The following is a 22237-nucleotide window of genomic DNA, read 5'->3' as shown; positions in this document are numbered from 1 at the left end:
GCTTGTTTGTGTCTGGGTGTGCGCCAGCCCTCTCGGCTCACACAGCTGTGTGTTACCCTTAGCTGTGTTCCTCCTCACCCCTCAGGCCCAGCATCCCAGCCTCATCTACACATTGGACCCACCCACTCCTCAGGCCCAGCATCCCAGCCTCATCTATACATTGGACCCACCCACTCCTCAGGCCCAGCATCCCAGCCTCATCTATACATTGGACCCACCCACTCCTCAGGCCCAGCATCCCAGCCTCATCTATACATTGGACCCACCCACTCCTCAGGCCCAGCATCCCAGCCTCATCTATACATTGGACCCACCCACTCCTCAGGCCCAGCATCCCAGCCTCATCTATACATTGGACCCACCCACTCCTCAGGCCCAGCATCCCAGCCTCATCTATACATTGGACCCACCTGTGGAGTAGCTTAAAAACTACTGATGCCTTCAGTTCCAACCCCAAGCTGTTCTGGGGTGGGACCTAGACATTCAGGTTTTTTTAACTCCCCAGCTGATTCCATTGAACAACCAAGGGTGAGAGCCTCTGTCTTAGACCACTGTCTTAGACCATCTTTTTTCAAAGTATGGTCCACAGGTCACCACACACCTGGGAGCTTATTAAAAATGCAGACTCCTGGATCCCACCCCAGATCTATTAGATCAGCATCTCTGGGTGTGGAACCTGGGAATTAGCACTTATAACAGGCTTTCCGGGTGATCCCTGCACATCCTCAACTTTCAGAATAAATGCTGCTCAGGGAACACTCCTCACCCCAGAAGTGCCCAGGGCTATGAAGGGTTGTTGCCGATTGTGTTCTATTTGGTTTGCCGAGGGCAACTGGAAATCTCACACCAGCCCCCAAATGGGTTAATACTCACGTGGGGCTGAAAGGCCACTCAGGGATGGAGAACAATCCTAAAAGTCACAGCTCTGCCCGGCCGACTGCATGGCTTGCCTTGAGCCTTTAAAGGTCCCAAGCACAGAGCAAACCTTGTGCCCGGAAGGCAGTCCACAGCACGAGCCCGGTGTGAGAAGCCAAGGAAGACGTGGAGAAGCGGCCGCTGTGGGTGCCCACCAAACGGGGCAGAGGACCCCTTGTGGAGAGGGTGAGGGAGAGGGCGGGCCAGGGCAATGTGGAAGGTCAGGGATGAGGTATGCTTGGATATTGCTCTAGATGTTGTAAACATATCTGTTTGTTTCGTCACAGACCAAAATCTCGGTTGGCATGACCAAAGTGCCTGAAAGTAGCACTGGAGCGGAGAGCTCTGTGCCTTCTGGTGGAAGCAGGACATAAAGGGTGTGAGGAAAGCTCCACCCATGGGAAGACCATCTCTGTGGTGTACTAGTCTAGTGTTCATAATTCTCTCTCTCTCTCACACACACACACACACACACACACACACACACACACTCCACGGGAGTACCATAAGCATAACTATCACGTTCCTCTACACACGAACATACGCCCACAGACCCTCACTTAGCGGCAAATTTCGGGATACCCTAGCTGGGTCCTTCACACCTCCCCATCGTGGGAGGAAGTCACCAGGCGCCATGACACCACCATCTGCAGCCTTCGTTCCACCAATAGTTGGCAAGAACTCTAGGCCCCAGATAAGGCGACCGCAAAACGCTCTTGTTCAGACTTTTCTCCTGGGGACAGTGGAAGTGGTAAAAAGGCCCCTCTTAGGACGTTTCAGGTCTCCATAACTCTGTGCTGTTCCCATTTATAGGCACCTCCTAGTCGACAGTAGAGTTGGCGGCAGACGTACATTTCGTATGTAAACAACATTGAAAATACCCTGTTCCAGAATTTGATCATTAAAGTAATTCTAGCAGCTTAAACCAAGGATGGTTTTTCAACAGTGGGGGTGGGGGAATACTACTTGATCTAACTAGGAACACCCACATGAGGCTGCAGAGTTCTTGAACGTGAAATTCCACAGGTCTCTTCAGGAGGCCTGCGTTCTCTCTCTCCTCGATGGTTCGTACAGACACGTCAAACCTCACTCACAGATACTCACAGATACTCACAGATACACGGCAGGGCAGCGGACCCTAACAGTCTGTGCGACTCAAGAGCCTTCTTGGCCTTGTCTAGCTGCAGCCAAGGAAGGAAGAGATCCATAAAGTTACTGCACAGGAACGCAAGCACTGGAATACCCGCACATCTAAAAAGGCTCATCCCCCGCTACATGAGGAGACTGCTTCAGCCCAGTTTTCAATCACCTGCATTCCAGAGCTTACACCTCATCATGTGCTGTTTCACTTAGTCAAGCTGAAAGTTTTGGAGATCTGCAGTGAATCCAAATCCATCGGCTGTGAGTTAGCCCAATAGCACCTCCAGCACGTTCTCTGTGATTCAGTCCACCCAGAGACCAGCCTCTCCCAATCTCCTCTTCCGCTTTCTGGTCTCTCTGCTGAGGAGTCACCTCCTCAGCACTGCAGTCTTGGGCCAAAGTCAGCTTTTTCCCGGGCAGCTGGAGGAAGTTTCCTGTGTCTTGCTCATCCTCCAGGGAAAAGTTTCCTGATGTATTTCCAGGAGCAGCACGGGGATACCATGAAGACATCTTAGGAAGGTCCTCTACAACCAGATGTTCACAGCGATCTTCTTAGCCGTGCCTCCTGTTCCACGTTCAATCCCAAAAGGTCAAGAAGGAAGCTGCTGATCAGCCAAGATGGCCCCCACGAGAGGAACCTTTCTAGAAAAGCATGCTCCCAGGAAGCAAGCTGGAAAGAGAATTACAGCCTAAGTTCCCATTCTCCCCCATCGGAATTACATGACCTGCATGGAGGGGGGAAGAGGGAGAGACAGGGGAAGTATCAGGCACTGTGAGAGCTGTCCATGCTAGGGGAATTCACCTCCCTTTACCAAGCCATCCATCAGTCTAAGAGATCAGTGATGTGTGGTACCACAGGGAGGTGAGGGCAGAGAATACATTAAGCAACAGAGAGGTTATATGGTGGCCCACTGCACAAAAATCGACTGGTGCTACATTCCCTGCTCATTCAACTTCCGGAAAACTTCTTGGTAGAATTGAGGAAGATGTGCAAACTGTCTCTTTCTCAATAGCAGTTCCACATCAGAAGTGGTGAAGGACATCTCCCAAGACCTTTTCTGGAATTGCAAGGGTATGGGAGTCTTGTGAATTTCCTAGGCTGAGATGGGCAGTGACACTGGTCTTATGCAAATGGAAGAAACAGCCAACTCCATGGAGTGTGCCCCTTCTCTCAGAGGCCACCTATCGGTGACGGCGCTAGAAACCTGGGATTCCACCGAGACCTCTCTCCTAAACCGTGAGGTCCCAGCACGCGAGACCGGCTATTACATTGTAACAGCAAATCACAAACATAAGCCAGAGTCTTCTAGCTCTTCCTCACAGGAGTATAGGACAAGTTAGAGAGTCAGGAATCCTAAGTGAGGAGGGTGTGGAAGTGGTGGAAATTGCACTTGCATTATTTACAGATTAGCCCAGCATGGCATATCTGCCTTCTTAGTGGAGATGACCCAAGGCATTATGGAGGGCAAGTTGCCCACCCAGAGAAGGGTGACAGCGACAAGGTACTACGACTAACCAAAACACAAACATGGGTTAATGGAATAGAGTCCGAGCTCTGGTGGCTGGATCATACTTTGGAATGGCCCTTCATCCCTTCCTCACTCCCGGGCTCCCAACCTAAATGCCACTGCTTTTGAACACCTATGACATTTCACATTAGAATATGGTCTTGGCAGCAAGGGGAGGGGAAAGCCGGTGATCTCCAGGAGTCCCCATCTGAGGTCTAACTGAGCCGCCTCTGGCTTTGGGACAGCAAATCTAAGTACATTTTGGACCTCAGGAACCGGGGGTAAGAGTCTTTCTCCATGAGACTGTGTACTTTTCCCTGGGCTTGGTCAAAGCAAGTCAGGGAGGGTTCTTGCATGTTCTTCCTCGTGGCCTCTCGGGTCTGGAAGTCTATGTTTACCTGGAGACACAAACAGAGAGCATGGTCACAGGCCCTCAAGGGCCAAGGTGCCTGGCAGCTGGTCCTATATAATAATTATTAATGACAGCATCTTAAATATGTAAGGTTATTCATGCTTTTCAAACTGCTTTCCTGAAGGTCATCCCTTTTGATGCCAGGAAGAATCCTGTGAGGTCTGAAGACCAGATATTCTTCATCCCAATTTACAGATAAAGATACTGAAGAAAAGGGATACTAAAAAGCTGGTCTAATTTACTATGGAAAGTTAGTAACAGCCAAGGCAAAACCCCAAATTACTCAACTCTTAATCCATGGGTCTTCGCAATGTTAGGCAGAGTTAAACCAGAGACAAGCATTAATGTGGGTTCCCTAAAGTAAGCTTGCCCTTTTGTCCTTTCTCAGCTGCTAAGGAAACAAATACCGCAGGGAGAAAGACTATGTTTAGAATGTACATCTCTGTTCCAACCGGCATTTATAAGGAGCCTGCAGCATTCTGGCCCCTGGCCAAAGACCTCCTGTATCCCAAGTCAAAGCATAATTGAAGAGTTTTAGGTATAGAATGCACCTAAACTCATAGACAACAAATATTTGTCTCCTATAAAACTCTCCCAGGTAAAACTCTGTTTTATAACTCAGAATAGCAGTACATAGAAATTCATATTATTATTATAAGTAATTATAATAAATGATCATAAAATAATATAAATGACTATAATTACTCATTAATAAGCAGTGACAAATACTGAATAGGTGTTTGACTCCTAATTCTCAGAGTGGTCTTGAAAGGTGATATTATAGCCTTTTACATTGGGGAAAATGTGATTCAGAGAGACCAGGTAACTTGACCAAGATCACACAACGAGTAAGTACTGGAGCTGATATTGGAACAAGATTCCAAAGTACATGCTCTTTCCATCAAGTCATGCTGCCTTCCACTAGGAAAACTAACATGGATTTACTGGCATCTATCTTGCAGAATCCCTATAGAAACACAGTTCCTGCTGGCACATGTTTAACTGACAGACAGCTAAAATACTCCCAATTGAGCTCCTTTTTATAGAATCCCTGGGCTCTGCACCTTAAAAGTGATCCCTTTTGTATCAAGAGCCGTCAGAGCAGTGAGGTTCATTTCAGAACAAAGTCCCCATCAAACCTGGCTCAAACCCCAGCAAGGAGAGAGAGCAATGGATGGAGGTCTGACAAGACCCCACCGCCAACACACCTCCCGCGGAGCCTGCACATCCACAAACTCCTCAAAGATCCTATGGGCCTTGGAGACCAGTTTTGCAGTTGACCTGGTCTTCTTGAACTCCTCACAGGCCAACCAGAACTCCAGGTTCTCTTCACTGAACTCCGTCTTCAGGAAGGCGCGGAACGCGGCCACCCCATCTGTGGACGTGGAGGGAAGTGGAAAGGAAGAGAAATAGGAAGAGGCTTAAGTCCAAGAACTGTAGAAGAAAGAAAGGTAGTCATAACACAAGAGCGGCCCTGATTGTCCAGCCCTCACTGCTCTCTTTCACATCCTCTTGAAGACTCCAGTCTCTTAAACACACAGGTACCGTCAGAGGCAAGCCATGCTTCTCATTCAAGGATCATAGCGATATTCTGGAGAAATGTTTAGGAAGCCATAGGAATAATGACTATGGGAAGGCCTGGTCACTTCTAATCAGCCCTCGGTGGTGACTGCCTGTCCCCTAATGCAGAGTTGGCTGTCCCCTGGGTCTACTGGTGAGCCTGTGCTTCTAACGAGGCCAAAGTAATATATGTAATCCATTCCCTGCACCAATCCAAGTCAACCAACCTGAAAAAACAATCTGTCACAAGACAAACTGATGGGGGGTGGGGGGCAGTGAATGCCTCAGGGCAAATCCTTCACTATTATCAGAAAAATGTCTGAAAGTAAACACCCACTGAAATGCAGTCTGTAAAACCATTCCATTATATGGAAGGGGTTCTCAGCCTCTTTTAAAAAACTTTTGAGGCCCCATATTTAACGATTAATTCCATGGATGCTTTATTTTAAAAGATCTTGCCTATCAAATTATACATTTTAATTAAGATTAATTATAATTTTTCTAGTAAATGATTTAATGATTAACAAATCCTTGCATTTTTCTTAATGAATGTCATGCGTATGGCCAAACAGAGCTTCCAATCAGAATAAGATGAGCAGGGTTATCACATAGATTTGGAAAGGGAAACAACATTCATTGATAGCCTATGCATTCAGCTGATGTTTTTATTTTAAAATAGTTTTGATAAATTATCTTAACCCTTAACGCATGCTCCTCAAATCAAATAAGAGCTATAGCTTTCTACCAACTGTTCTCAGAGGAAGGACAGATACAGCCTAAAATAAAGGAGTGACTGCATTGGTTAAAGATGACTCTGGCTGGGGGCTTCCCTGGTGGCGCAGTAGTTTAAAATCCACCTGCCAGTGCAGGGGACACGCGTTCGAGCCCTGGTCCGGGAAGATCCCACATCCCGCGGAACAACTAAGCCGGTGCGCCATAACTACTCAGCCTGCGCTCTAGAGCCCACGAGCCACAACTACTGAGCCCACATGCCACAACTACTGAAGCCCGCGCACCTAGAGCCCGTGCTCCGCAACAAGAGAAGCCACGACAATGAGAAGCCCATGCGCCGCAACGAAGACCCAACGCAGCCAAAAATAATAAATAAATAAAATTAATTAATTAAACAAAAAGACTCTGGCTATAATGTTTTATTTCTTTTCTAAAATTTACTAGAAGGACAATATGTTAACAGTTCTTAATTCTGGGTGACGGACTCCCCTGAGCATCGAAGGTCCATCCATAGGCGCTAGGCCCGGGCACTGTCCACCATCATTCCGTGGATTGATGGCGCCATGTGGTTGACATATTTAACTGTTTGTTTTTACTTTTCTGAAACATTTTTATTTCTCCTAATTAAAAAGTCATTGTTTATCTTTCAAAATAGACATCTTAATGCCCACCCTAGAACCATAGTTATAAAAGTCAAGACTTTCAATTGTAAGAGCCAGGAACTTGGGAGAGAAAAGGGTGTTGATGAAAATCCCAAAGCTAAACCTTAAATCACAAAGAAATCTAAGTTTGGAGGCCTGAGCTTAAAGTGTTTAACAAAAGTAGGGGTGGCCGTGAAATTTATCACCCCAGCCAGGACATTTCTGGGAGTCAAGGGGGCCACTTCTGTTAATTACACAGGGACAACAGACATAAACCATGACCACCATAGGCAAAAACCAGGACACATGGTCACCTTAACAGTAAGACAAGGAGTCTGGAGAAAGCAGAATATGATATAAGGTTGTTTCCCATCAGGCAGGATGGAAATAAAACTGTCCCTGTGCCAGGCAGGAGGAGAGTAACACAGTTCAGACTCATACGAAAGGTCTGCTCAGTGCCCCACTGGCCCTCATTCCTGCACTGGGTTCAAAACCCTGAGAGGAGGACATAGAAATCCGAGATAAATTCAGAATCAAAGTGAGTATGAAGCAGTGGCGTGGCACTAATTAGGCAGAGAGATGTTCTGAAAAGCATTCATTCAATTCAACAATTTTTTTAAAAAAAAACCACTCATGAACAAAGTACTGTTCAAAATCTTGGGATACATCAGAGAACAGATCATAAAATCCCTGTCCATAAAATCCCTTGTGGGTGATCTTGTTGCCATGTCTTGTCTCCTCCAAGTTCTCATAGAGGAGCTCTAGAAGTTTCCTCAGGCTCTAAAAGAACAGGGGTTTGAGAGCTAGCATGCCTGTCAGAGGCTACAGGCAGAGGTGGGAGGGAAAACCACCTGCACCTGCGGAAGCCTCTGAGACTCAGTGCCAGTGAGAGCCAAGGGGCGTGGGCGGGGCTGCTTCCGGACGTGGCCTCGGAGCAATGACCAGTCCACACGTGACAAGAGCCAGGGACGCGATCCATGACACAGGGAGGACACAGGCCAGAGGCCCTCCCCTGCTGCCTTCCCGCTGCGGTCAGGGTGTGGGAAGGAAAAGGTGTGGGGCTGGCGGAACCCTAAAACGCTATGCGTTTATCTAAAGGGGCAAATGTAAAGTGACTCAGAAGAGTGCCTCTGAAGAGCCTGTTGTTTTTAAACCAGACGAGACTAAATTCTTTGAACTGAAAACTTTGTTTGTTGTTTGTGTTAGATTTTGTTCTGCTTTCCATCAAGCAAAAATGGGTGCTTGTGAGCAAGCTGAGATCAAGAAAATTACCTCTCTGCCTTCCTTGATGCTATTAGTGAGGATCGCCCTGCTAGGGAAACTGTGTGGCCTCACCCTACCCAAGGTACAGACGTTATCTCCTTGCATCAGATCTCAGCTTTGCTGGGTCTTTGTGTGGATTAAAGGAGATAACACCTGCAGAGTACCCTCAGGAACGTTGCTTTACTTCTTCCCACTTTATAGATGAGGAAACATGCTTAGAGAAGTGGATTGGCTGAGTTCACACAAGGAATAATATGCAGCATTTAAAAACCTAAGATAGGGGCTTCCCTGGTGGCGCAGTGGTTGAGAATCTGCCTGCCAATGCAGGGGACACGGGTTCAAGCCCTGGTCTGGGAAGATCGCACATGCCGCGGAGCAACTGGGCCCGTGAGCCACAACTACTGAGCCTGCGCGTCTGGAGCCTGTGCTCCGCAACAAGAGAGGCCGCGATAGTGAGAGGCCCACGCACTGCGATGAAGAGTGGCCCCCACTTGCTGCAACTAGAGAAAGCCCTCGCACAGAAACGAAGACCCAACACAGCCATAAATAAATAAAAATTAAAAAAAAAAAAAGATAGCCTAACTACCAATCCAACACAGCAGTAAGGCCACCTCCACTCATTCATTCATTCATTCATTCTTTCACCCATTATGTGACCCAGGCATTCTGCTAGGAGCCTGGGCACAAAGCACAGGCACAACTAAGTGCTCACAGAACTTTCAGTAACAGAGCAATTTGAGCCAAGATAACATAATTACGGTAATTATGATATAGATGATAAGTGATACGCTAGGGAAAGCGTAGGTGGCTGTGAAAGTACCCGGGGGGGGGCGCCCGAGCCCGAGTTGAGGGGGAGAGGGAAGTCTTATAGGAGGAAGAAGCTTCTAGGCTGAGATGTGAAGCTGAGGAGAAGGAAGCTAAGTGAAAAAGGAAGGGAAAGAGGAAGAAGAGGCTTGCAGAAAGGGGGAACCACAGGCACGGAGGCCTACAATTAAGAAAGGTTTATTTGAGTAACCAGAAATAGTTTAGAAAGACTAGTGTTTAATAATAATAATAATAATGCTAAAATTATTGAGCCTACCTGTAGGATAGACATACACCAAGAGGCCTGTGAAAGAGCCAGAGACAGAAGGATAACACAGCATTCCAAAAGGCCAGGGAAGGGAACATTTCAGGTAGGAAGTGGCCACTGTGTCCAGCGCTACCCAGAGGTCAAGCTAGATACAGTCTGAGAAGCGGTGGTCTTTAGACTCGGCGACAAGATTCCGGAACCACTGGCAAGAACAGTCTTCGTGCTGTGATGAGAGCCCTAGTCATATTGTGGTAAGTATAGTGGGGAATGAGGGGGGAGGAAGTTGAAACAATGAATTCAGATGCCTCTTGCAAGAAGGGGAGTAGAGAGATCAGACAGCACAGCTGGAGGGAAACAAGAAGTCAGGAAAGAGGTCTGGGGGGTGTGTGTGTGTGCGTCTGTGTGTCTGTGTGTCTGTGTGTGTCTGTGTGTCATGGGGCTTTTGTAAGATAGCCTTGGGTATGATTAAACGTTGATCTGGCCAGAAAAGACTTGTTGAGCGGGAGGAGTTGAAGTTAACGAAAAGAAAGTTTCATTGATAAAATGTTGCCTCCAGGAAGGTAGGAGAAATAGGCCTGAGAACAGCGCTGTGACGGAGAAAAAGAGGAAAGGCTGCACGTGGATGCAGGAAAGTTTCTAGTTTGGGTGCAGGATGTTGAAGGAGTTCCCATCTGATATTAGCTGGAGAAAGTGGTAGGAAATGGAAATGGTACAGTTTTTATTTCTTTCTTTAGGATCTGGGGCAGGGAGTTTTATTTATTTACTATACGCCATGCTTTTTGCTGGAGATTTTACAAACAGCAGCTAAATTTATTTTCACAGCAGTGCCGGTCCATAGATAGCACACATGATCCACTCTCATTTTCCACAGGAAGAAACTAAAACTTATGAAGTCAGATAAATTTTCCAGCCCGCAGCTGGCAGGAACAGCCAAGTTTCCCTACCGTCCATATGACTCTGAAGCAAGATCTTTCCAGGTGTGTTTGCAAGCAGAAGGGAAAGAGCAAGGGAAGAGAGCAATTAAAGGGGCAAAAGAACAGTATCTGGTAAAGGCAGATTCTAGAGAAGGAACGGGTTCAAGAAGAAGTGGATGAACTTGACTTCCTGAAAGTCAAAAGTAGAGAAAGAGAGGGGGGCAGATGGAGATAGAGAGAAATGGTCCAGGAAGGGACATATTTGAGATGCATCACGGTTGAACAGCTTTGATCTTCTTTATGAATTTGGGATGAAGGCCCTGCAGGTGGTCTGCCTCCACATGCCAGATTTTGGAGATACGGTAGAATCAAATCATATAAAGTCACCACCTCACAGAACTTGCAAGCTAGTCTAGTGTAACAGACATTAAGCAATCATTTAAAATAATTAATTGAATAATTACAAATGTAGTATGTACTGTGGTGGGGACACCTATGAGAGTGAAAAGAGTCTGGGAACAGCTACTCTAGAAAAAAGAATAGGACCCTAGTAGGAAACAGGCAAACCATTACGAAGACCTAGATTTCAGTTCCTGGAGAGGGTTACGATGCACCAGGAAAGGAGCAAGACCTTTTAGTTTTGGGGTGTCCCCGTCATTCAAAGACAGGAGCATAGGGACTTCCCTGCTGGCACAGTGGTTAAGAATCCACCTGCCAATGCAGGTGACACGGGTTCGATTCCTGGTCCAGGAAGATCCCACATGCCGCGGAGCAACTAAGCCCATGTGCCACAACTATTGAGCCTGCGCTCTAGAGCCCGCGAGCCACAACGACTGAGCCTGCGTGCCACAACTACTGAAGCCCGCGCACCTAGAGCCCGTGCTCCAAAACAAGAGAAGCCACTGCAATGAGAAGCCCACACAGTGCAACGAAGAGCAGCTCCCGCTCGCCGCAACTAGAGACAGCCCATGAGCAGCAATGAAGACCCAATACAGCCAAAAATAAATAAATTAAAAAAAAAAAAAGACAGGAGCATCAGCTCCAGGCTGGCAAATGGAACCTGGAGAGCAGGAAGGCACCAGCAGTTGGGACACTAAAAAAGAAAGAGGCTAAGCTGGAGGTAAAGAAAAGTTGAAGTTAGAGAAGGCATTTTTAAAATAACCACTGCAAATAGGTATTGAGCACTCACTTTGGGCCAGGCGCAGCACCAAATGCATTGTGAACCTCGTGGCAAATACACAGCATAGGTCCTGATAGTTTCACCATTTCCCAGTAGAGAAAAATGAAACTTAGAGAAGTTAAATAGCTTGCCAATGGTCACGCAGTTAGCAAGTGGCAAGGATGCCAAGCTGCAGAGCCAGCATTCTTATGTGACACAGTGGTCCACTCTCCAGCTCTGCACAACGGTGGGGCCCGAGGGACGCCTGCGCCAGTGATGACTGGAGAGCCGGGGAGGGAGAGCCATTGCACAGCACAAGACAAGGAGGCCTCAAGCAACAACACAACAGTGACGACATTTCCAGGAATGATGGCAACAGATGAGGTGGGGAGGGAATGAAAAAAGTCACCAAGGGAGGCAGAGGAGTATCGGAGAGTAGAACAACACAGAGATAAGAATGGGCATGGGCAGTAGCATCCAACTGAATTACAGCAGCTCAGACTGACTCAGTGGGGATGGGGATTTGGAGTAAAATGTGTGGTGAGCTCATACTCAGATTGCAATTGTCTGGCAGCTCCGTTGAGGCAGCCTACTGACCCTGCCCATCCCGCCTGGGGCGGGAGCACCAGTGTCTCAGCCAGAAGCACCAGTTCTGATCACAGGCAGGCTGCCCACAGTTAGCACATTCAACCTCACTGAGTCTCAGCATCCTCGTCTGGAAAGCGAGGGTGGTGGATCTCATGAACTCTCCCAGGTAGGGTTAGTGCTCTGCTCTGTGCCCCCATCACAACTTTGACGTGCCTGCGTCACACACAGCTCTCAGACGATGGTTTTCCATCCTCCTCATCATCACCATTATACATCAAGGACTTACCCCAGGCCAAGTTCTATGGTATCCAATCTACATATCAACTCACGTAACCCTTACACCAACCCTATTATCAAGGCAGAGGCTCTGGAGTCAGACAGCCTGCGTTTGAATCCTGTGTGACCTTGGAAAAACACCTTAACATCTCAAAGCCCAAGGCTTTCTCACCTTGGAGAGTTTAAGTGAAACGTCTGTGGTCCCTTAGACAGTAAGGGGTGGGAGGTGGATTTACACACACATCTACGCGACTCTGCCTGTCTCTCCTCTGGTGACCACTGGCAGGCCCCACGTTATCACTTCCTCTAAAGGAGGGCTAGACGATAACCCCAAATCAGACAGTATGCTGCAAGTACGCCACAGCAGGCCAAACACACCATTTGGCTCACAGAGCTGGAGATTCTCCGGCAGGACGACACCTGCCATCACCTCCTCTGTGGCGACAATGGAGGCCATCAGGTACCACTCATAACCTGGAATCTGTCTAAACTCTCTTCTTTCCCGCAGCTCTGATACCCACCCTACGTGTCCCTCCCAGGATGCAGGGGCACCTCAGAGAGCAGACAGGCATACTCCCCCACCCTGGCCCGGGGACACTCTAACAAAGCACAGCTGAGTGACCTTGTAAAGGTGCATCCTGTTCACGGGCAGCCTTGATCCAAACTGTGTTTGCCTGCATTTCCAGGGCAGGCTTCAGAGGGAGTGGGAGGGCAAACAAAGCAAAATGTAGCACTTGAAATTTACCAGGATTTCAAGGGAAGAGCTTGAGGAGAGATGAGGAAGGAGGGGAGAAAGGCCTAGGAGGGTCTGGACCCGAGAAGCGGCACTGCAGCAAAGACACACTGAAAACCTCATGGAGGCCTGCACAGACCGTGGGGATCCCCTCCTCCTCTGCTTGCCCTCCCCTCTCAGCCCCTCTCCCCATCCTTTCGTACTCCCAGGGCCGGCTCTGAGCAAGGCAGGGTGGAGGGTCACTGTGCAAAGAGAAACTTCATCCCTGAACAAAGGAAGTGAGATGGGGTGGAAGCCTCCCTCCACCGCCCCATGGCTGCAGGAGCCCCTCCCCTGCCCCAGAGCAGATGGCCGCAGCGGGCCTCTGTGTACAGACCACTTGTCCCCAACCTGGCCCAACTTTCCTGCTCATGTGACCTAGCAAAGGAACTGTATGAGGCTGCAGCAGGATTCCTTCTTCCCATCTACATCTTTTCCTCCCCCTTCTATCACCTCCCGCCTCCTCCCAGCAAGCCTTTTGTCTGGTCCTCTCCCTAACGCCTCAGCATCTTTCCCCGCTCTTCTCCCTTTTCTTCTGTCCTCTGTCCCTTTTCGCTCCTCCTTCCATTTTTCCCCTTCTCTCCACCAGGACCCTCTCCTTCCCTTCTGCTTGTCCATAAACTGCAGTTGGTTAAAATACAGGATGCCAGTTCATCTCTGAAAGGCTCATCAGCATCTACTGGCATCTCTCAGAGTGAGCTGCTATGTTAGCTGTGCTTCCTTTGCCTACACCTGCCATGCACCATCCACCCCCCCTTACCCACTCACCCCCCTGGGGTATCCCAGACTCAGATCCCTCCCCAGTACTCAGAGAAGTAGAGTCCCCCCTCCACCACCCCCACAGATTCCAGGCTGCTGGAGAGTGATTCCTCTCTGACCCCTGAAGCTATTCTGCCTGGGGCTGTGTCCTGGCTCTGTGTGACCTTGAGCAAGATGATTAACCTCTCTGTGCCTCAGTCCTCTCCTCTGTGAAATGCAGATGCTAACAGTACTTCCCCCATGGGGCCGTGGGGAGGAGGTGAGTTAATACACGTAAACAGCATGCAGAGCCTGACACTAACACAGTGATTGCTCCACATGTGTTTGCGATCATTATTCCTGTACTTTGCTGGCTTAAGGAATCATTGGACAGAACATAACATGCCTACTACCAGAAAACGACCCTGGTAACTTAAAGATGATGGGTGAGAAACCGTTCAGGAGAATGAGAGAGAAACAGGAGGATCTGCCTTTTTTTTTTTTTTTCATTTCATTTTCATTTCACTTTGGCTTTCTCTGCATGACCTTCTAAGTCAAGACACTTAAGAACATCAGACATTTTTGAGATTAGTGTCTGTTGAGTCGCAGGAAAGGAAAGGATGGCGTCCACAGTTCCTGGAACACTGGACAGAATTTCGGCATCCTCCCGAGCAAGCACGGCATCTCCAAGAACACTCCCGCGGCCGCACACGCTGCCTGCTGCCGGCATCTTCCCTCTAGTTCTTTGATGCAGGGTGCTTACATAAGAAAAGAAACTGGGTCACTATGAATGAGCAGTGCAGCTGGTGCAGCAGGGCGGGTGGCTTAGGTAGCAGTTCAAGGTCCAGGAGCCCTGATTTAGCTGGCACTGGGGGTGGGCTTGAGCCTAGTTCAGTTCCCAGGCTTGGAAAAAAAGATCACAAGAATGATTTTTTTTTTTTTTTTTTTTAGCTTTCTGTTTGCTAAAGTATAGTCCCAAAGACCAGAGTCCTCTTGCATCCCTGATCAATTGGGAAAAAATAATCTGGTTAATGGATCCAAGGTCAGACAAAGGAGAGGAGAGGACAATACATTCATAAGATCTAGGATGCATATACTAATGACGAAGTCAAAACCTCTTTGATTCAAAACCAAGCTCACTAATTTGAAATTTGTGATGAGAAAAGCACCAGGATCAAAGCCTTTCTTTTATGTTATCTATAAAATGAAGGTTTTAAAGCAAATAACTGGGGCTAAGAAGATTTAGGTAGGAAGATTATTTACAGAACAAACTATTTCCAGTTACTGACATTTACTGGAAAGCAATTAGTATGCTAATTGTACTTCAGTCTTGTGATTTGCGTAATTTTCTTCAATGATCTCTACTTTGTTAGTATATATATAGCAAGATGATAGATTATGATAGTAGTAGGACTTGGTTGCTAGACTCTTTGAGTCAGAAAAGACATGGGACATCCTATGATCCAGCCCTACACGGAACACAAGGAAATGGTGAGGCCCTGGGGTTGCATTGCTTCTTATTCCTAGGACGTGGTCACAGAAGAGGAAGGAGAGCCTGGGTCTTACAACTCCTAGTCCAATGTTCCTTCTTATTTTATCAAGCAGAAACTGAGTCAAGTAACAGAAACAACGTGGTAGAGCCTGTATCTGCAACTATTGTAAGAAATTGGCAAGGGATTTTTTTATTAAAGGGGTGACAAAGGAGATGTGCCCCAAATAGGGTGAAAGTTTAGCATTCACAAATGACTCCTTTAAAACAAGAGAAGTATTATCAAATCCCATGGACACCAGTCCACAGCCTAAAAGATTTCAAAAATTAAGTGTTTAGGAATGTTTTTCTGGTTGGTTTGACATAACAACACCACAGGGGCTCTCAAAGAGGAAACATACCAGATTCACCTACTGGGCTTTTAAAAACTACATCCCAGACAGATGCTTTCACATATATTGAGGGGTAGTTGGGACAGTATGAAGAAGGGATGCCAAAACCTCATGTGGCAAAAGGGGGTGAGGTATTATGAGATTGGAATAAGCCCACTGGTGGTGCTGACGTGAACCCCACCCTACCCCCAGAGTTCAACCTCAAGCTGCTGACACCATCTCTAGCATATAGGAGTCACGAAATGCATGCGTTCTCCATGAATTTAATGTTGGGTTATAATAAAAATAATAAGAATATTTATCCTTCATGGAGCCCCCCACCATGTACCAGTCATCATGCTTAGCATTTCACAACCGCAGTCACATTTAATCCTCGCAACAACTCTACAAGGTAAGTCTAAGCATTCCCCTTTTACAGATGAGGAATGTGAAGTTAATAGAGTTTACATAATTTACCAAAGGTCACAGCTGGTAAGCAAGAGAATGCATGTCCAAATGCTTTCATTCAAACCTTTTTCAACAAGCTTTTAATAGCTACCTTAGATATTCTTGGCGCTCCTTCTATAAAGGTTAAATGCATCCATGTTCCTGGGTGCAAATAAAAATTATAGCAATATAGAGAGGGTGGCAAGGAGGAGGAGAAGTTTCTTTTCTATCCATCTCTAGTTCGAGTATCTCTTTCTAACTTTTATCGTCACTTTATCCAGAAAGCACACCTGCCATATTTGTTTATTTACTGTGAACACTCTCCACCACGCCTGCTACACGTGTGGACTCTGCAATACATGGACGATGTCCCGTTAAAGGGATGTGCTGCCTGAGAACTTTGGAGAACGGCAGTACAGTCTTTAGCGTGTTTCTTTGAAAGCACAGACCACCTGCCCCGCCAGGAGGCTCCAGGTTCATAGTTTCCCATACTTGTGTTCTACAGCAGTGATTCTCAAGCTTCAGCGCACATCAACATTACTGGGGGGCTTGAGCAAAAACAGACTGCTGGTCCCCACTCCCAGAGATTCTGATTCAGTAGGTATGAGATGGGACCCAAGAATTTCCACTTCTCACAGGCTGCCATCAGTTCATCAGCTGCTGGTGCTGCCTTCCTTGGATCCCACTTTGAGTGACACTGTTCTAGAACCTTTCGGCTTGCAGAGGGATGTGAGGAGAGCTGTGTGACAGGTGGAAATCTGTTTGTTAAACGGTACATTCTAGAGCTAAAGACCATTTGCATGAACAAGTAAGGAATTTCATGAGCTGATAATTTTAGTGTTTGCTTGTGTGGGGTTTTCTGCTTGGTTGCTATGTGACCAGGTCACTTCATTCTATTTTTCTATATCTCAATCGTTATCCCAAAGGGGCTAATTTTTTTTAAACTAAAAGCTTCTTTACTGCTCTCTTTTGCTCAGAGATGAATACTAACTCTGCAAATGTAAAACAGCTTTCAATTACACTATTCCATGAACCTAGCCTTCCCTTGGCCTGGCAGGGACGGGTCAGCCTGGACCCTCCATGCGCTGCAAACAATGAAACAAAGCTAAGGACCACATGGAGGCCCAGGGGGAGGTGCTCTGTCATCCAGGTGGGGGATCAGGCTGAAAGAAAGGGGGAAGAAACCCTGTCTACACCTTCACCTTAAAACTGGGATGAATTTCAACTTTTACGTCAAAAAAAAAAATAAAAAACAAAGACAGGAGGGAGGGGCAGAGGGAAGGAGGGAGAATTGATTCAGAGTTAAGGACTGAACGTCCTACTAAAAGCTGGACAAATAACAAGCATATGCCTGAACCTCATGAGGAATAAAAGCAGAAGACACAGAATTTTGTGCTCTCCAGCAACCTGTCAGAAAAGATTTCCCACAAGCTGGGAGCCTTCATTCTCCCGAGTATGAACTGCAGAGGTGGGCGCACGCACACATGCCCCTGGGGACAGACTAGGTGCACACACACAGACAGCAAGTCTATAATTGTCACTGGATGAACAGGAGAAAGATGCCAAATTAACACACATTAGAAATCCCTCCCTATCTAATGAAGCCATCAGCACTTTCAATTTCATTTTTCATTTGTTAGTTAGGAAAAAAAAAAAAAAAGCACTTAGCAAGTGGTTATCTCCCAGACCTCCACGGGTGCGTCTTTAGCTCTGCACTGCACTTGTAAGCAAATGTAATTGGAAATAAAATTCCTCCCCAAATATTTACGTTCCAGATTTTTTTATTCTAAAAAATAGTAAAAGTTGCTTTCTTTTTTTCCTGAGATTTGAACCCGCGAGGTGCATCCCTGCCCAGTGGGATCCTGCCAAGGAGAGGAGAAAGCTTCATAACACAGGTACCTTCGCCTCTCATCGGGTTGCTCAAGCCATTTCAACTCTCAAGCAGTTTTTTTTTTTTTTAATTAATTTATTTTTATGGCTGTGTTGGGTCTTCGTTTCTGTGCGAGGGCTTTCTCTAGTTGTGGCAAGCGGGGGCCACTCTTCATCGCGGTGCACAGGCCTCTCACTATCGCGGCCTCTCTTGTTGCGGAGCACAGGCTCCAGACGCGCAGGCTCAGTAACTGTGGCTCACGGGCCCAGCCGCTCCGTGGCATGTGGGATCTTCCCAGACCAGGGCTCGAACCCGTGTCCCCTGCATTGGCAGGCAGATTCTCAACCACTGCGCCACCAGGGAAGCCCTCTCAAGCAGTTTTACATAACCCTGCAGGCAGCGTGGTCTCAAACCACCTGCCGTAGGTGACTAGTGACTGCCAATCCTGGTGGTTGCTACAGACAGCATCCTAGAACAACAGGGCAGAACTCAATCCAGCCCCCTTGGATCCAGATCCCTCACTGTAGAGATGAGGAAACAGATTTTCCAAGACACTGAAGGATTCCATCAGGGCTGCCCAGCTATTTAGCAGCAGAGCTGGGTCAAAATCGAGAGGTCTGACTACCAGTCAGGGTTCTTAATTCTGCAGAAGTACACTCCCTGATTAAATGGAACAATGCTCTAAACCAAAAGCAGCCCTTCTGCTCCGGATCGGTGAGGACGTCTAACATCGACAAGGTGGCATTTAAGAGGAACACTGAATGTCAGGATTCTATTTGAAATCTTGAGGCCCCCTAGTCTTAGCACGTGGCCTTATTTCTTGTTATCTGTATCTATGTCTGTTTTCTCGGAAACCTGCGTTCTCCACCAGGGCAGGACTGTCCAGTTCATCTTGGGGCCCCTCTCCCATCAGCTGCTTAGCATAGATTTTGTCCGTAATGAAGACTCAGGACACCTTTTTTAGAGTAAATGAGTGCCCTAAACATCCAGGCAGAGCAGGATGGCAGAGATGTTCTGTAAACTGAGAACGGGAACAAGAACAATTATGTGAATTTTCCGAAATAGAAAACTCAGGGAGGACAGCTGCCTGGAGAATTACCAGGGAGTGGGCTCTAGACTAACACGCGTTTTTCCGTGGCCCAGTCGTTCAGTCATTCTCCTTTCTCTTAGGACACTTTGTTGTTTTAATTGAAAGCCCTGCACACCTCTGATCAACTGCTGTCCCTCGTAAGAGACCAGCACACATGTAATCCCTTTGCAAAAGCTTAATCAGCCCCAACTGAGTCACAGTACTAACCCAAATTAATTAGACTTGCGGAAAGTTGTCAACACTCTTGGAGGTAGGCTAGGCTCTGACCCTCCACAGCTTCACGGGAACCTTGCAATTCTGCCAGAGGCCCCTGAATAAAAGCCCCTTGCTTCTCAAGTCTTTGTGCATTCACTCCATTGGCTTTTTATTTCCGTACTAAACAGAAATAAAAACGAGCATCAGACTCCAAGAAGGAGCACAGAACTTCAAAGTTCAAAAAGCTTATTTCTGTACTGTTTTTTTTTTTTTTTTTTTTTACAGAGAAGCGAAGCAATCTGGTGTTGGCTTGTAACACTCCTTAGTGGAATCCCCAACTCAGAAAATTGTGATTGCATTCCTGGAAACCCAAAGCACCCCTGATAGAAGCAGAACCAAGTGTCTTTAGCTCTCAGAGTCATTGAGTCAAACAAACACAATTAAACCTCTAAATCACCGGGTCTTGCCACTGCAGCAATCCAAACATACCGTAAGCTTCCATCCACTAATTTTACCATCATAAACTCTGTCTATAAAGGCTTCACGTTAATCGTTGGCAGCGAAACTTGCATTTTTATTCTCGAGCCACAGTTATTTTTCATTTGAGAAATACAAGCATCATTTCTGAAAAACTCCACCGTATTCTTACAAAACACCTTTGCATAGAGAACCCAAAGTCATCTGAAGTTGTCCTCTCATGAAGATTCTCACACCCAGGTGACAGGTAGCACACAGGTATTTCCATCCCCATTTAAGAATGAGGAAACGGCCTCAGTGACTTAAACTGAGTCAGTCATGAGGCTGAAATTGAAACCAAACTTCAAGATGACCTTGAATCAAATCCAGCCAGGAAAGAAGGTGTAAATTGATAGTGACACTTGTTTAGCCTAATGTGATTCCAGAAAATAAGTCAGAATCGCCCCATAAAAAACAACTATCAAATCCTAAGTATTATCGTACATATTCCATTACCTCGGCAGATTCACCACAGAAGTTTGCTGTTTGGGGGGTATAGCCATATGTTACATGTGCTGTTCTCTTCTGCTTTATTTTCTTTCCTAAGTGTAATCCATAGAACACTAAAATGACTATTTGTCTCACAAAATTACTTGCTACGATATGTGCTTATTCTTAAATTTTGCATTTCGTTTTAAAATCTAGTCAAAAGCATTCGTTAATTAGTACTAGGATGAGGGGTATAGTAAGAGGGAACCGCTCATCCAGATGAAAGCAAAATCACTTCTAAAGACATTTTCTGAAGACTGAGGGACTCCATCAAGGCCATCAACTATCTGGTAGCCGAGCTGGGTCAAAATCGAGAACACAAGCGTGAGTACCAGACAATGCCCTTCACTTTGTTGTATCAGAATTATGCCCCCCAAGTAAGTGGAAACAACGCTGTAAACTAAAAGAAGCCATTCTGCTCCCAGATCAATCAGGACTTCTAATATCAGCAAGATGAACTTATGGGGAGCCCTGAATGTCTGTGTAAAACCTTCTTTTCTCTTCAAAAGACACTTCCTGACTCCTATTCTCCCACTCCCATGTTTTTCATGCCACTAGGATGTAAAACCCAATGAACTTGGACTTGCTTATGATAAGAAAAAAGCAAGAGCTGAAAAGTCTGGCCGCCATCAAAATGCCCTTCCCACGCTGCAAAGTGCACAACTCTTTTTGCCTTTGTGGGAAACAGAAGGCATACAAGATGAGGAAAGGGGAAAATGGAAGAGGAGGGATAGCAGAAGTGTGTACAATAAAACTTGTACCCAGTCGGAAGTTGAGGGGTATAGTACAGCTGGGGTAGTAAACCCCCCAAATAAGGAGGGACAAGAAAACTCAAAACTCTGCCAACTCAAGTCAATAACAAAATGCATAGAATATTCATCTGACTGATTAGTAACCTGAGGCTCTCCAGTGACTTGGGAGGAGGTCATCTCAGTTTATAAAACAAGCTTTGGATGGAATCTAGACTGTCATTCCCATTGAGCACATCACTGCAACCCCCTAAGCCAAATTCTTTCTTGCTAAAGTTGCTGAGAACATGAAGGCTCCTTGGGACCATCCTTTCAGCTCAGAATACAAAATAAGGGCCCTCTTCCCACTGCATTTAAATTATGTTTTCTTGCCTATAGGTCCTCTAGCCAGGAGGCTCTGTGAGGGCAGAGACTGGAGCTGTCTTGGACACCAGGCACAGTACCTGGATCATGGCAGGTATTTGGTGCATCTTTTACAAAATGAATGATTTGCCGAGACCTGATGAAACCTGAATTCTACTTACACTTATGGGAGAGAAGCACATCAAAGGAATCTGCCCACCTCGTAGCTTCTTCTGTGGATAGTCTCCTAGGAAAGAAGAAACATCTGTCTTGAATATTTCTGAAACGACCTCCTCTCCTTCAGCCACCACTGAGATTTGCTCAGGAGAATAAATCAAAACAGTGGAGGGCAAATGAAGATCATACCTGGATTCCTACAATCCTGTCGCTATAAATGTATATATTCTTAAGCAGCTGATGGAAAAATCTCAGGATTCGAATTCTGTAAGTTTAATATGTTGGCTTTCAGTCTAAAGAGCAAAACTAAGAAAGCGCATCATTTAAAGATGTCACTGTAGGGGAATTCCCTGGCAGTCCGGTGGCTGAGACTCTGGGCTTTCACCGCTGAGGGCCCAGATTCAATTCCTGGTCGGGGAACTAAGATCCCACAAGCCAAAAAAAAAAAAAATCTAAAAATATAAAAATAAAGATGTCACTGTAAACCAACTATACTTCTAGTTAATTAATTAATTAATTAATATGTCACAGTAACAATGGGAAGAAACTGGACTTAGAAAAAGTTAGGCTGAGCTCCTGACTCCATCTCTTACTGTCACCTTAGTTTCCTCACATCTGTAATGGGAATAACGGCACCCATCACAGAACCCCGTGAGGGTTAAATGAGGTACCATCTGTGACATCACTTAACACAGTATAGGCACTGGATCCAGTTTATCTGAACCTAAGCAGAATTTTAGAGTAGATTTGAGTAATTTGTTTCCAAACTGAGAAGCTCAGATTGACAACTAAGTAGAACCAAGAAGTATCCT

The 22237-nt window shown here is 46.4% G+C and overlaps 1 protein-coding gene across 6 annotated transcripts in view; it reads right to left on the bottom strand.

Annotated features, from left to right (window-relative positions):
- Positions 1–278: 278 nt before the first annotated feature.
- The window catches only part of RGS8 (regulator of G protein signaling 8), a 132413-nt gene continuing 110454 nt past the window's right edge, over positions 279–22237 (bottom strand). For all 6 annotated transcript variants that reach the window (XM_082473649.1, XM_082473646.1, XM_082473650.1 and 3 more), the window contains 3 exons: positions 21431–21495; positions 5184–5350; positions 279–3961 (listed from right to left, as the gene is read on the bottom strand). In XM_082473649.1, coding sequence (XP_082329775.1) covers positions 3779–3961; positions 5184–5350; positions 21431–21495 — 415 coding nt within the window. In that variant the 3' untranslated portion in view covers positions 279–3778. The remainder of the gene's footprint in view (positions 3962–5183; positions 5351–21430; positions 21496–22237) is intronic.

This window comes from Balaenoptera physalus, assembly GCF_965194825.1.
Source record: "Balaenoptera physalus genome assembly, chromosome: 1".
NCBI lineage: Eukaryota > Metazoa > Chordata > Mammalia > Artiodactyla > Balaenopteridae > Balaenoptera > Balaenoptera physalus.
The sequence above is the reverse complement of the archived record's forward strand: the minus strand, read 5'-3'. Positions and strand labels throughout refer to the sequence as shown.